At 35.0% G+C, this 16337-nt stretch overlaps 1 protein-coding gene across 9 annotated transcripts in view; it reads right to left on the bottom strand.

The window, feature by feature from the left end:
* PIAS2 (protein inhibitor of activated STAT 2) overlaps positions 1-16337 on the bottom strand; it is a 100158-nt gene that overhangs the window by 34135 nt on the left and 49686 nt on the right. For all 9 annotated transcript variants that reach the window (XR_015554317.1, XM_087439175.1, XM_087439176.1 and 6 more), the window contains 4 exons: positions 12506-12640; positions 9933-10038; positions 7943-8016; positions 493-653 (listed from right to left, as the gene is read on the bottom strand). Coding sequence is in view for 8 of the 9 variants with exons in the window: in XM_087439175.1 (XP_087295301.1) it covers positions 493-653; positions 7943-8016; positions 9933-10038; positions 12506-12640 (476 nt within the window). In the remaining variant the exon portion in view is untranslated. The remainder of the gene's footprint in view (positions 1-492; positions 654-7942; positions 8017-9932; positions 10039-12505; positions 12641-16337) is intronic.

Here is a 16337-nt window from a genome sequence, read left to right on the forward strand (position 1 = left end):
CTCACTCAGTGATAGTTCATATCATTTTCTAAATTCTGACATATGCAATATGATATGAGAGAATGCTGAAGAGTCTGGGATCCAGAGTCAGAAAAACCTGGGCGTGAATTCCAGTTTTGAACTTACCGGCTTTGAAACACAACTCTATCTACCCTACCACCTGTTCTGCATTTTTACACAGACCCTAGCTGCTCCTTACAAAGTTCTAGGTAAGCAATATGACATCTCTAAGTGGACTTTCCCCTCTTTCCTATAGGCTATGAAATATAATCTCGGAAAGCAGAAAGAAAAGGAAGCTACACACTCTCTTGTCCCCCCCAAAAATCATATTATGAAGATAAAAGGGCCACTAACCACAGTGTAAAAATAAGATTGAGTACAATTAAGTATAAAGCAGAAAACACAAATATCTGGACTTTATGCTAGAGTAGAATTTTCATGAGGTCATACTGAATGCAGATATAGCTAATAGCTAGGTTGGGATATACTCACCCATCTAAAATTAGACTTTCATAGGCAGCTTTTTTGTCACACACAGGACAAATCCAGGTGGGCTTCTTCTCATTCATTTGCAGATAAAGGGCAGCATCAAAACACTGTAGATGTGTACAAGTCACTGCACGGCATGGGATTGTCAGCCTCATTTTCCCTAACTACAGGACAGGGACGACAACATGGGAAAGCACTTCAGAAAGGAGAACAAAGCCTCAAAGGGAACAGCCAGTCATAAAACTCTGAAGAAGTCATACAAGAAGATTAAAATGAAAAAGAAATTCAAACCAGAATTTATTTCCATCAAGATCACTATATATTTTATTTGTATTCATTGATTGCCCTATGATTTTTAAAAGACCATTTCACTTCTTTGAAAATAGGTAAGACGTAAATTCACAGGTAGAAAAAGATAAATATACAATGAAAACACGTCTGCTTCTCACCCATTCCCCTATTGAGAGGGAACCACTGTTGTCCATCTCTTGCATGTCCTCTCATGCATAATCAAATATGTATTTTAAAAAACATGTTCCCACAAATGGTAGCACACAATATACACACAATTCTGCACTTCTGTCACATAACTTGGGGACTGTTTCACATGTATCAGAATATAAAAAGCTATTACACTATGAAGGTATCATAATTGATATGAAGGATCATTATTTATTTAACCAGTACCCTCCCTAGGGATGGACATTTAAACTGTTTCTAATATTTTATTACTACAAGTAATGCTGCAACAAATATCTATAGGACAAATTCCTAGAGGTGAAATTTTTGGGTCAAAAGGAAAGTGCATTTGTGATTTTTTTCACATTGACGATATATCTTCCACAGAGGTTACTTACTGATTTATGCATATATATGCATTAATGTGCTTGGTTCCCCTTGACCTTGTCAATATAGTGCTACTGAATTCTTTGATCTCTGCCAATCTGATAGGTGAAAAATACCCCGTTATAGTTGTGAACTACATTTCTCTTATTATAAAGTTGAGCCTCTATTCTTTTCTTCTAAGAGTCATTTCTGTTTCCAAGAACTGTCTGTTCATAACCTTTTCTCATTTTCCATTTGGTTATTAATCTTAAGTATCTATTTGTGGGAGCTCTATATTAATCAGCCTCGTGTATGTGATATTAATTGCAAATATATTTTTCATTTATAAAAATTTTTTACTTTTATACAACCATGTGCCACTGTTTCAATATACTTTTGTATAACTATAGTGCTCTGGTTCAATTCTTACTCCAGTTGATGCAGGTATACCAACATCAAGACATACACAATACCCAGATTAGATTAGATCACATCTTCCTGTATAGCCTTTCAAAGCTCCCTGTATATTTCCTTTACACATAAAAACTCTCAGTTTATAACCAGCTCTGTAATTGAAAATCTGTTTCTCCCACTAGTCTCTAAGCCTTTCAAGGACAAAGTCTATGCACAGTACTTAGCACGCAGCATGTACTCAGTATTTGTTGACCAGATGGTAGAGTGAATGGAGAAAAAAATGGAAAAGTGGCAAAAAGAAAGGAAGGAAAGAGGGAAGCACTTCTTTATCTGCACTATAAAGTCTGAGGAGTTCATAGAAAAATTATAACAGTTAACTCTGCGTAAGGGGTAGGATTTTTAGGACATGTTTTTTCCTTTTGGTTTATCTGTAATTTCTTTCTTCTAAAATAAACATTTGGTTATCTTGTAATTTAAAAAGAAAATAATTTAGCCAATTCACCATCAGAGCAGTAACTAACAATTACATGGTTCTACCTACATGCAAAGTACAATGTTGAGTACTTTACATTAATGCTAGTAACATTTACATTTAAACCTAACAACTACACTATACAGTTGATATATATTACCATCCCCATTTTATATAGGAGGAAACTGAAGCACAAAGAAGCTACGTAACTTGACTAACATTACAAAGTTAGAAAGTGGCAGAGGCAATATTTGAACCGAGCTCTGGCTCCCGAGTCCACACTCTTATCACTGTGCTATACCACCTCTACCCACGTGTTGAACTAGATTTCTTTTTAAAAGGGATCTTAGAAGTTATAGTGATTTGTGCAAGTACGTCATACAATATAACTCATTATTTAAGACAGAAAAAAAGTAAGAATGGAACCTGAAGCAATTTCTCTTTTTGCAATATTTGCTTCTATAGTTTCTCTGCGTTTAATAACAAATTATCCCTTACGTAATGTAGACTCTTATAGTGTACTAAGGACATTTATATAAATTTCATGTAATTCTCATAACAATCCTATGACTCCAGAAAGACTACTATCTATATTTCTACTTTTGAAATGAAGATGCCAAGGCTACCAGAGGCTAAAAACAACACATTCACTGAGACACAGCTGGCGGAGCTATAACACATCCAAATGTTTTCTCACTTCCATGAGAATGCTCCTAGTTTTATAACATTATACACGGTGCTAGTTTAATTATCTACCTTTTCCTATTTTGCTAACGGTTTTTGTTCTACTAGGAATGGATGCTGACTAAATATCTATTCTGCACCTAATGAGATCACAGGGTTTTTTTTTCCTCTTTTAATGATTAATAATAAAAAGTTTTAATAGATTTTCTAAAATCAAACTCTACTTGCATTCCTAAGAGGCATCCCTTTGTTAGCACATATTATTCTTTTAAAATTGCACTGGATTCTGCTGGCTGGTGTTTCATTTAGGAATTTTCCATCATCGCTTTTTTACACAATCGGTGTGTAGAAATAGCCCAAATAATCACTAAAAAAGGTTGAACAAGTAAGTTACACCATACCTTTCAACAATATGCCTATAGTGATAAAAATAAGATAGATCTACACATATTAATATATTTAAGATACACTGTTAATTAAAAAAACAGTAAACCATAAAATAGTATATATATCACAATATTTTTTCCAATAAACATACATATGATTATGAACAGAGTTAAATCTAAAAAGATATACATACTATTAGTAATAATGTTACTAAAATAATGTTTCTAGAATAATAGACCTTAATAATTTAAAATTTTCATTTTTCTTTCTGTTCTACTGAACAATTTTATAATAAAGGAGGTACTGTCAATTTTTATAATTTGTTTCTTTAAAATAATGTTCTAACTCAGCCTGCTATGGTTTTTTTAGGCTACTAGTTCTCAAACTTTTGGTTTCAGAATCCCTTTACACTCTTAAATTGAGAACCTCAAAGAGTTTTTATGTATGTAGGTTATATTTATCAATATTTATTATATTAGAAATTAAAATAGACATTTTTAAAACACAAGAAAATGCAAGTACACTTTCCATCAGCCATCAGAGTAATGACATCACCACCTGTCAGGTAACCCCTGTTAAACATCACTGGCTACTCAAGAGAGAAGGAGAGCAAAAAAAGGACAAATTTAAAAATTTGTCTATTATAAAATTATTATAAAATATTATATATTTTATATATATTATAAAATAATTATTTTAATATTTATTATTAAACTATTATAAAAATAGTTTTGACTTTGTGGACCTCTCCAAAGTCTCAGGGACTCCCAGGTATTTCTGAGCCACACTCTGCAAACTGTTGCTTTTTTTCTTTTTCTTCTTCTATGCTATCTTCATCTCTCCTGTCACTGCCTTAGAATTTCCACAGCATACAGAAATGACAAGATTCAGGACTACAAAAGTTGCTGATCCTAAATTTAATCCTACTCTAGTGTCTTACAAGAATTAATGAGCATTTCTCAAGTCAAGAAGGCATTTATTACTATCTGGCAAATCTGATCAATTTACTAATACTGATTATGGCATGTTAATAAAAAAAGATTTGAATGTGCTAAAATCTATTTAGTCAGATGACGGTGCTGTTTTGAAACTTATTGTTTTTATGAATGAAATGATGTCTAACCAATACACTTTTCTTATTAATAAAATGTTAAGCAAGTAGTATCTAAATTGATTTTCACTTCAATGTAGACTAGTTAGTATCTATCTAAATTAAGAGTTTATTAAGTAAAAATAGCACAAATCAGTGGTTCCAAACTGTTGTAGCCACAGAACCTTTTTTTTTTTTAAACGTATTAGTCGGAATCTTGAGAGGGAAAATCAAACCTAGTTCCCTTTTCTAACCCCAGTCACCCAGCCCACCTCTACAGGACAGACTGAAAATCACAAGCTAATGCATCACCAAAATAAAACTCCTGAGTAAAATCCCAATACTGTGTTCAGAAGTATAATTCTGCACACTTAATAAGATCCCTCTTCAATAACTGCTGTAAAATTACCTTTCTTAGGTCTCAAGAACAGAGGCTTTGGACCATGCTCCCTATCTAGACTCTTGTCTACTCTAAATCATTTTATAAACATACTGTGAAACAAAATACCATTTCTTTCACCACCTCAAGCTATCATTGCCTAATAAACCCAGGTTTCACCTCTTCTCCTTCCAAGTGTCAATGATCCATTTTTTTCTTCTCCATTTCTCGTCACCGCACCAGCCCTGTGTTATTTCCAGTCAGCTGGCTATACTCGATTCTGCTTTCTTCAACCTCTTTCTTCAACTGTCTCTTCCTCAAAAAATACTTTCATCATCTAATGTCTCTCCTCCATCCATTACATTTGATCAAAATACCTGTGTTTGATCTTCTAACACATATCATATACTACAGTTAGCTACCCAACTTTATGTTAACACTACCTCAGCCTGAAGAGTACCATTCATTCTTTTCTTAAAAAGTGCTCTGAGTACACCTGAAATTTATATGATGTTATAAACCAATGTTACCTCAATTAAAAAAAAAAAAATCTTGTTAGCTATCATAGTCTTTCTTTCCACCCATCACCAACTTACTTCCACATTGATTAAAAAAAAAAAGAAAGTGCTCTGAAAAAATCAGGTAGGATGAATACTGAGGAAAAGCTCACAAGATAGTCTCAGAAACAGACCCGCTGTCACCAGTAAGCAGAGAAAGAAAACATTTAATGAACTTAAAACAGGATCTTATTACTTCATTTCATCAAATAATTGAAATGTTAATTTTCTTAAAACTGTCAATTTTAATCAAATTGACACATTTGAAAGGAACTGCTCCCTATTCCTACATAGGAGGAATCCTAACCACTCTGATATACCACTTACACTATTTTGAAAGCCTGAGAATCCACTAGTACATTTGGCTATTGTGTTGTTTTGGTTGTTCTCACATAGAATGTTACAGCGGTTGAAGGAAAAAAAGGACAAAAACAGGTCCAAGAAAATAAGATTTACAGAAAATGGCATTGTGTAACTATAGAACTCCTTAGGTAAATTGTGTAGAAACACTTTCCTTCCTAACAGAATAGTTTGACATATTAAAACATAAAAGGTGACATGAGTTCCCCTCCCATATAGTGACTGTGCCTAGAATATAGCTGGCAAATTAAAATTTGCTGAATATACTAGGGTTAAACCACAAGAAAGTGACAATATCTGACTGTTTTTGACCAACAAAATGGCACTTTCATGTGTTTCAATTTAACATCAATTTTAACACGAGAGGGAGGAAAAAGGTAATGTGAAGATACTCAAAAGAACTCACGTCTAAAGGTTTGCTTACAATTTGCTCCTAGAGGAGGTCCTGGGTGCAAACATATGCCCTCTAGGGCTCCGTCACCACCGCAGGGCATTAACATCCTCCCCTGCTGGGACTGCAGACCTTCTCTCTCGGTTTGATAACCACAGGTTCCCTATTTCTAAGCAACCCCAATTTCATGTAATTCTATTCCTTTTCAATAAAGGTAAGTTAGTTTTAGTTAACGATGATAAAATATAAAGCTTCAGAAAGAAATATATCTGCAAACACCACTTTCTCTGCTGATGAGAGAGGTGGAGTTATAATCAGGATATTTATCTTTTAGCCCAATCTGGCAATACGGTATTATCCTTGTTCTACTAACTGTGTGGTTTGGGTTAGCCAATCCCTTTCAGTCTCAGTTTCCTCATCTGCAAAATGGGAACAACCTCTCCATACAGGTTTGCTAAGACAGTTAAATAAGGAGCCTATAGGAGGAACGCAACAAATTATCCCTCCCACCCCGACACAACTCTCTCTCCATTTAAAAAACTGTACAGGGCCGGCCCTGTGGCTTGGTGGTTAAGTGCGCGCGCTGCAATGCTGGCGGCCCAGGTTCGGATCCCGGGTGCGCATCGAGGCGCCACTTCTCCGTCCATCCTGAGGCCGAGTCCCACATGCCGCAACTAGAAGGATGTGCAGCTATGACATACAACTATCTGCTGGGGCTTTGGGGGGAAAAAATAAAATAAATAAAATCTTTAAAAAAAAAAATAAAAAAAAAAAAAATAAATAAAAAATAAAAAACTGTACATTTCCAGGGGCCACCCCCGTGGCGTAGCGGTTAAGTGCGTGCACTCTGCTGCTGGCAGCCCAAGTTTGGATCCCGGGCATGCACCGACGCACCGCTTGTCAGGCCATGCTGTGGCGGCATCCCACATAAAGTGGAGGAAGATCGGCACAGATGTTAGCTCAGGGCCAGTCTTCCTCAGCAAAAAGAGGTGGATTGGCATGGATATTAGCTCAGGGCTGATCTTCCTCATAAAAAAAAAAAAACAAACCTGTACATTTCTCACAATGGTGGCTGGTCACCAGATGCCCCCCAGACTACATTATAAATTCCTGATTCATAAAGTTCCACTCATCTGGAAAGGGTCCCCTTCAACACTACTGATTTTCAAGAAGCCTTCATCCACTATTCCTGACTTCTTCCATCTCTTCTTTGGTACTCCAATAGCACGATTATATGTGGTAAGTAGAGTCTGCTGCCTTTTCATGCGAGTTGGTTTTAAACTCTCAAACTAGACTATTAGCTTTCTGACAACTTCTTAGCAAGTCTTTGGTATTTTCTCCCACAATTAGCTCAGTACTAAACACATAGGAAGATCTCAGAGTTGTTGACTGATTTCTCCCCCATAGTCTCTATGTAAGGAGATATAAAATAAAAATTACTGTGCAATTTAAAAGTACATTACAAACAGATTAAGACATCATATGTTTTAACTCATTAAACCAGAACCCTCAATTAGCATTTATTAGGTCCCAGTAATTTTACTGCTATTTTTCAATACCGTTTATATTCTGATAAAAGGAGCCAACACAATATGTTTATTATTAGCTGCAGATTATTTATAGCATTAATTGTGACAGATTATTCTGAACCTAAAGCTCTTTTCCCTCTTGGATACAATATTCTTTTAGGTCTCTTCTTGGTTAGTTATTGCCTGAAGAATGTTTGCATTCTTTGGAATTGTAATGCTTAATCATGAAGATTCCTTAATGGGAAAACAACAAAAATTCAGAATTCTATCATAATATACCATTCATTCCCACACTTAACTTTTGTAGGAAAATTAGTAATTTATAAAAAGTAAAATACTCCAGAATGTTGTGTTGCTTTACTTACAGGGCACATCAAGGATACACGAAGGCTAGTTGTAGCAATTTCACTATCAGGATCTGCAGTAAGTTTTTCTTTAACTTTAAAAAGAAGGAAAAATGATAAAAGAAGTTTTTTAAATTAATTGTGACATATGAGCAGAATTATAGAAACATACATCTTATTTAAAATTTCCCAAACACTTTGAATAGCACAAGAAACTACAAAAATAAAATGTTCAGTATTAACGTATTGAAAACAATCATACTTCCATTATTAGGTTAAAGAATTACAAATTTGCAAACTCTAGATCATGTTTAATTGAATGTTTTTTGTTTTTTTTTGTGAGGAAGACTAGCCCTGAGCTAGTCCGATGCCAATCCCCATCTTTTTGCTGAGGAAGACTGGCCCTGGGCTAACATCTGTGCCCATCTTTCTCTACTTTATATGGGACGCCACCACAGCATGGCTTGACAAGCGGTGCGTCGGTCCATGCCCAGGATCCGAACCTGCAAACCTCAGGCCGCTGAAGCGGAGTGTTCACACTTAACCACTGTACCACCGGGCTGGCCCCTAACTGAATTTTTAAATTTTCTTTTTAAAAGTAAAATTGCAGTTAAGGAAGAGTTTCAAACCAGAAAACTGTTTAACACTAAAGAACAATACAACAATTAGGAAAGGAATTGGAAAGCAGCAGTACTCTGAGCTTCAATGCTTTTCTAACACACATTCATGACTTTTTATTAGGGAGTATTGGTTGTTTCCAACAATTGTTAAATTTGTAAGTAGAAAAGGTAAAAATATTCTTATACTCCCTTTGACAACCGAAAACTACTATGGATGCGGTAATGTGTGATTTCATTCACCAGGTAATGTATAAAAGGTACTGTATATACAAGCTAAAAAATATATACATCTCCTTCAGATGCCTAATTCTCACATTATAGGGAGAATGGGACTGAAACTGGAGACAGTGGAACTGAAGCGGGGCAAGAAAAATTATGGAACAGCTGCCCTGGCTTTCAGCTCCAGGCAGGAAGATCACTACTGTGCTGTTTGAGGAGATAAGAAACGGTATAAGAGACAAAATACCATTTCACTAGCCCTACTTGGCTCCTTTCTCAATCTAGGGATCCTTTTCTCTTTTCTGGTTCATTCAGTGGTATGGGAGGTAATTGGGTGAAAAAATATTCTCTTTGCCAGAAAAATGTCTTGTTCAATTAAATTTAGTAACTGAACTGAATTATTTACAGTTTGGGTTAGACTTTTTTCTCTACCTATTATTATACATGATGAAAGCAAAAGTACAAAATAAAACATCTCAGAAGGCAAATATTGTTGATAGATATCAACATTTCTTTTGCAAAAAGAGCTTCTTACCTACATTTTTTAAAATATACATTCTGTTACACACTGGAGGTTTTGAAGACTTGTTTTCCTTTTCTCAAGTCAATGTATGCATCAAAATTTCATGAAAAGACCAAAAATCAGCCAATTGGGATTTAAAATTGATGCTCTTGGGAGTGGTTTTTAAGAGAAGGGTTTTTCAATTTACAGGGATCTATTCTTAAGATTATTATTATTTTTTTTTTTTTTTGTGAAGATCAGCCCTGAGCTAACATCTATGCTAATCCTCCTCTTTTTGCTGAGGAAGACTGGCTCTGAGCTAACATCTGTTGCCAATCCTCCTCCTTTTCTTTTTTTCCCCCAAAGCCCCAGTAGATAGTTGTATGTCATAGTTGCACATCCTTCTAGTTGCTGTATGCGGGATGCGGCCTCAGCATGGCCAGACAAGCGGTGCATCAGTGCGCGGCCGGGATCCGAACCCGGGCCACCAGTAGCGGAGCGCGTGCACTTAACGGCTAAGCCACGGGGCGGGCCCTTAAGATTATTTTTAAACTCAAAATTCATTTTAGGTTTCTAATAATTGTTCCCATACTGATTGATGTATATGTGAGGCTTTTTTTTTCCCCCCATTAAAGCATCTCATACACGCAGTCTTACAAACATTACTTACTTAGTGCTCTGGAATGATCAGGGTTTCTAATACCTTTCATTTTTAATCTCTGTAATAACATGGCTGATGTGAGCTGTCGTACAAGATATACAGACATGGAGTAATTCTACAAAGAAAGATAATCTGTATTAAAGATGAGAGATAATAGTCTCTTTGTTTACATAAAATACTTGTCTAAGAAACTCTGGTTTCTACAAATGACATTCAAAATAACTTCCACAGGAAGGTCAATGACTGACAAGGGAACAAAATCAACTCAGCTACTTTAGGGAAAATAAAAGCTCAGTCATAGTAAAGGTATTTCTCAATCACTTATCACTTCAAAACATCCGTGTGAAAGATAACTTAGATCAGTGGTTTTCCAACTGTGTTTCTAAGTTAGCAAAACTAGTATCTTAGGGGCGACATGGTAAGAATGAGTACATACTCTCCCATGCCCACTTTTAACTAGAATTGTTCTGTTTTTATATAACATGGCTCTCATAATATTTTTTTTTTTATAATTTTATTTATTTATTTATTTTTTCCCCCAAAGCCCCAGTACATAGTTGTATGTCATAGCTGCACATCCTTCTAGTTGCTGTATGTGGGACGCGGCCTCAGCATGGCCGGAGAAGTGGTGCGTCGGTGCACGCCCGGGATCCGAACCCGGGCCGCCAGCAGCGGAGCGCACACACTTAACCGCTAAGCCACGGGGCCGGCCCTCTCATAATATTTTCATTGAAAAATGGGTTCCACTGCAAAAACAAAGTTCAAACACCAGTGGTCTGAATTAACACTTCAAATCCAGAGTTCCAAAGTTCTAATTCTGGCAGAAGAGACCACCTGCTACGCAACCTTAGCAAGTCATTCAAATGAACCCCAAATCAGTTTTCTTCTGAGAAAAACTTTGACAAATTAACTCCTGTTCCCAAATGGGCATTTTACAGGGGAAGGGATAGCTACTGTAGTAAATAAGATACATAAAGAAATGATAAAAATCAAAAAGACAAGGCCAAAAAATAATAGTGTCCAATCCCGTACCTCTAAGATCTGGCACAAAGGAAACTTCGTTAGCTATTTATAGAGCTATGAAGAGATGAAATATAATTTTACCTAAATGCTAAAACTCTACCTTACCATTTCACTACATATAGTCATTCAATCAGATTCTACAATAAACAAAATACTTTAAATAGCTGCCAAACCAAATATTTTAAACATCATTTTTTAATGTCCTGCAACAGTCCTTTTAAATATCTGAATACCCAATATATTGTGCAAATTTTAAGTCAACTGATCATTTTAATTACAAGGAAAGAAAATTATTCCCATTACGTGGCAAAAAAACTGACAGGTCTACAATGTCTACAATCATTTATTCAAAAAATCTATAAGTTAATAATCACTTCAGAACGATATACTCTTCTGTTCAAATTCCTCTCACAAAACTTTAAAACATTAATACTTGCTCATTCAAAATGTCCCTTACATTTGTATACAACACCCACTCTCAAGATTTTACTTATTCTTTATAGGAAGTAGGCTTCAGAGAATTAAGCAACTTTGCAAAATCAAACAATGGTCACACTGGGACTAAGCCCAGATTTTCTGAATCCTTATCCAACGCTTCACCACTACACATTCAGCTCGTACAAATGAAAAATACTAGGATTCAGTGCCCTATGATAATACTGACAAGTTATACTAAAAATCAGAAATGAGAGCTCAAGAGAACAGTTAAAGAAACAGCAATATTGTTATGGTCCAAAGATTAATACAAAAATATTCTTCTTGATGTCCAGCTCTGCAATTACTGTGGTGATAAAACCAAAAAATTCCTACTACAAATGTATGACTCAAACTCTCCGTCCACAAAATAGGAATATTATCCTTTATTTCTATGAAATAGCAACATTAAAAGTTGATGTTCAGAAATTGACTGAAATCTCTTTTGCCATTCTATTATTTCAGTTCTATAAATAAGTAATTCTAAAACGAAAATCCTTTGTTGTATTAATCATTAGATCATAATTGATATGATGCATGTTGAGACTAAGAATCAGCAGAAAGCCAGGTTTTGCAACCTGTAGGCATAGAGGAAATAATATAATTCTACGTACATATTTTCATACGAGTCGCCCACATGTTATCTGAAGTATCAGCTGTTTATGTAAAGGCTGGAACAGATTATTTCTAATCACAACATGAGTATATTTAACTATTTCCCCCAAAGCAGAATAATGCTTTCTTTGTTCCTCTCCATAAATACATAATATCACCCAAATTTCCAATTTCTTAAAATACTACTTAAACACACACAAAAGCACAATTGTGATTAAACCATTGCCCTAAGAAATATTGTAATTATACTTATTTCCTTTCCAGGAAAATAAAGAGATGACATTCAGGAAACCTTAAAGTTTTTAACCTTAAGAATCTCCACATCCCTACCCTAAAATGAAAATTGTAACACTTTTTAGAGATTACAATGAGAAAACTGAAAGAGTTGGAGCTAGCAGCCTAAGAAAAAACAAAATAAATCAACTCCTAGTGGGATCAGTTTCATGCTACCCAGAGGAGAGAATCTTTACCTTTCCAATTTCTGATGCCCAAGAAATGGAAATCTGGTTCGGCACAGCAGAAGATAACCTAACCAAAGAAGTAATATTCAAAGGGCGGCCAGGGCGCTTCTGTTCAATCCCGTTTTTAGGTGGTGGTGCGTAGCCCTATAATCATAAGAAAAACAATAATGTTAAATTCTCTGTAGGAGATTAAATATTTTTCTCCAAGACCTTGCCTAATTTCAGTTACACTAAGTTATTTTTATTTTATCCTGGAAGTCATACAGGCCTTACCCTAAAGTCACCAATCTAAAAGAGGAAAATGACCTTTAAAAAAGTTACAAAATATTTCACAAGTTCAGAAAAGTATTAAAAAAAAAATCCATGTTCCATCATTAAAATTAAAGATGCTGACATCTTGCCATATTGGTTATGAACCATTTTCCTTTTTATAGGAAATCAGGCTTTACAGATAAAAGTCGCCCTTCTTTGTACTGATTCATCTTAGGAGCTCCCATTCAAAATGCATTCAAATACTGGGGGTGGGAAAGTGGGAGAACAAACTTTGGGAATTAAAAAAAGAACAAATTAATGAATTTCAATGGAATTATTAAAATCTTGTGAGTAATAAAAGTGCTCTCTACTGCCTTCTCTCCGAGTAGAACAGAGATTGTCAGCTTTAAAGATGTCATGTTATGTCATGTTAACATCTTGAAAGATGTTACATCACATTAACAAATAAGAGTAATCAATATTTCAATTGGCATTAATTAGCTTGATGGCTATAATAATACTGCTATTTATGCTGTATTTTACTTTCTTCTAGTCCTCAAGTATTTGTTTTAAATAGCAAATGTATTCATTTTTGATTCACAGTACATCCAATTCTCAATTACCACAAGACTTTTCAGTTTGTGATTTTCAAAACCAAAATACATTTCTTAGAAAATTAAAATTTCTCAGTTGCAAAAACATCTACATATTGAAAAGCAGATACCATATTTCACTGAATCTAAAATACCAGTGATGTAATTTAACTACATAGCCTTGAGAAGGAAAAAAACACTTACATGATGCAAACTAGTAGATCATTACTTATTTCTGCATACATAGCAAGGAAATATAAGCAAAATGAATTGGCTAACATATTCCTTTTGAATATTCAGAAGAATCTCCTGAATCAATTTTCACTCAGTCATCAATGCATGTTCTCCACATGATACTCTCCTATATGCCACCAAGAGCTTTGGAGATAAAAGTATTTCTAAAAACTATATTCTACTCCACTAACACCTCTCAGATTTCCTTGCAAGTCACTGACACCCTTAATTGCATGTGTTCATGCTGATACACTATGGATGTTTTGAGAATTTATCCATCAAAAGTTTTCAGACAACAGCCAAGATTCACGCTCCTCAAAATGTTCTTAAATCATTTGTTGACTGAAAAACCGAGGGAGCACAGCTAACCAGTCATGGCATGGGAATAACATCAAGGTTGTACAAGTACAGGCAACGGCAACACATGACAGCTGCCACCTGGTCACCAGCATTTTTAAGACACATCTGGATTTTAGGGATGCTAAAATACATACCTTAGAAACAATGAAATACAGTATTGGTGGTATTACACAGTAGAGACAAGGAACACATTCTATCTATCACAACTAGGGAACATTCTCCACTGCCTTGTAAGACGTTGGATAATAATTTTTAAGTGGGAATCCACATGATAATTTGTAATCTACAACTTGCAACAAAACTTTGAAAATCATTAAAAAGAGTTTGAGCAGGGGAGAAGACACTTAACTTCCATTATAATACAGAAAAGGGAAATGAGTCGAGGAGAGTACGTGTATGGAGCAAGGTTATGCCATGTAAATCTGTTTAAGTGAAATAAAAACAGAACTCATTAAAAAAAGTCCCCTTATAGAGACTCTAGGAATTGGTTCAATGAGCAATAAACACAAGGAATATCAAAACCAGTATCTGGGTAATTTTGAATGAAACTTTGTTTTGCCTTTTTTGGGCCTGGAAGATAATTCTGCCTTCTGATATGTCCACTGGTAGGTTAACCAAATAAAAACAATAGCACAGGGTCTGCCAAAATAACAAAAATAACTCATGAACTAGCTAAATGTGAACTCTGTCAACTGGAATTTGAGACACGAAACCACGTTTTAAGTTAGTTTGACACAAAGAATAGAGCAAAAGGAGGGGGAAAATAACAGTGAATATAAGCAACTCAAAATCAAGTATGGTACTAGTCTTAATCTCCAAAGGTATTTTAAATCTATTCTCTACCCCACTTGACTAGTTTGAGTTCACTGGTAATTCTCAGTTATCTGTTAACTTGTATTCTCCCTCTGACCATCAGCATCACCTCCACTCAAACATCAGTCATCTGGTTATTGAGAATAAAATATGGTTGGAATTTTATAAAATGTTTAGCCTTCACATATGTCTAACAATTTCCCATATCTACAGCAAAAATAAAGTTCATTTGACAAAGGACCTCTGGAGCAAATCTAAAAGCTTTCTAAATAAGGGCTGTTGGAGCACACCAGTCTCAACCTAACATTTTAATAAAAGCTACACTCGAAGAAACTTTCGTTACAAGCTATGATGATATCCTACCCTACTTGTAATTGTGACCAAGATTGAGTGTTGTCCTTTAACATTTCCCAGATTTACTAATTATCACTACTACTTTAATATTACCAAGACGGATTTACTTTTTTACTTTATATTATGAAAATTTTCAAATATACACAAAAGTAGACAGAACAGTAAGTACCTACCAATCAGCTTCAATAATTATCAAGAAGTTGCCAATCTTGCTTCATTTGCCTCTGGCCCTACCCTCAGCCCACCCAAAATACACACTCCACTCATATACACATTTATTTTTACCCTGAGTATTTAAATGCAAATTCTAGACATGCCATTTGACCCACAGATACTTTTATAGGCATCTTTAATAAGACCTTTTTGGAAAAAACAGTATCACAATCTTACAAAATTAACCATAATTTTAAAAAAATTATCTAATATCCAGTTTAAATTCAAAATTCCTGACTAAAGACGTCTTTTATCTTTTTACTAAAAATTTCAAATATGGAGAAAAAAGTATAATAAACTCCCATATACCCATCATCCAATTCAATACTTTATTTACTAACAAACAGCCTTTACCCACTCTACCCCACACCCATCCCACATTATTTTAAAGCAAATCCCAGACATCAAATCCCAGACATATCTTTTTATCCATATATAGTTTAGTGTATGAAATGTCCCTTTACAGTTTGAAATCAGAATCCAAACCAGAGTCTCACATTGTACTTAGTTATGTCTCTGAACTCTTCTTTATTCTATAAACCTCCTCCTACCTCCCACCCCGCAACATGCACACTATTTCTTTTTCAATGCCATTGTTCTGTTGGAGATACCAGGACTTTTGACCCCAAGAATGACCTCATCTTCTGAATTAGGTAGATTGCTTCCTTATGGTATGAAGTTTTGTTGCTCTATCTCCCATATATGTTTTAAACCACTAATTAGTTGTACAGGCTTGATTAGAGTCAGGTTCAAATTTTCAGACAAAAAAAATTCATAAGGAACATTACATACTTCCTATTGTACCACATCATAAGGCACATAATGTCTGTTTGCCCCATTTTCAGTGATGTCAAGACTCATCAGGAGTACAGCTGATATCAGCCTGATTTCTCCACTGTAAAGTTCCCCATGAAGTTATACCTAATGGTTTTAGCATCCACTGATAATGGTTACCTAGATCCATTAAACGATTATGGATTGCAAAAATTATTTTGATGATGATGATTACTACTGATGCTTGC

This window comes from Ceratotherium simum, chromosome 14, assembly GCF_057802395.1.
Source record: "Ceratotherium simum simum isolate JZ-2026a chromosome 14, ASM5780239v1, whole genome shotgun sequence".
NCBI classification, from domain to species: domain Eukaryota; kingdom Metazoa; phylum Chordata; class Mammalia; order Perissodactyla; family Rhinocerotidae; genus Ceratotherium; species Ceratotherium simum.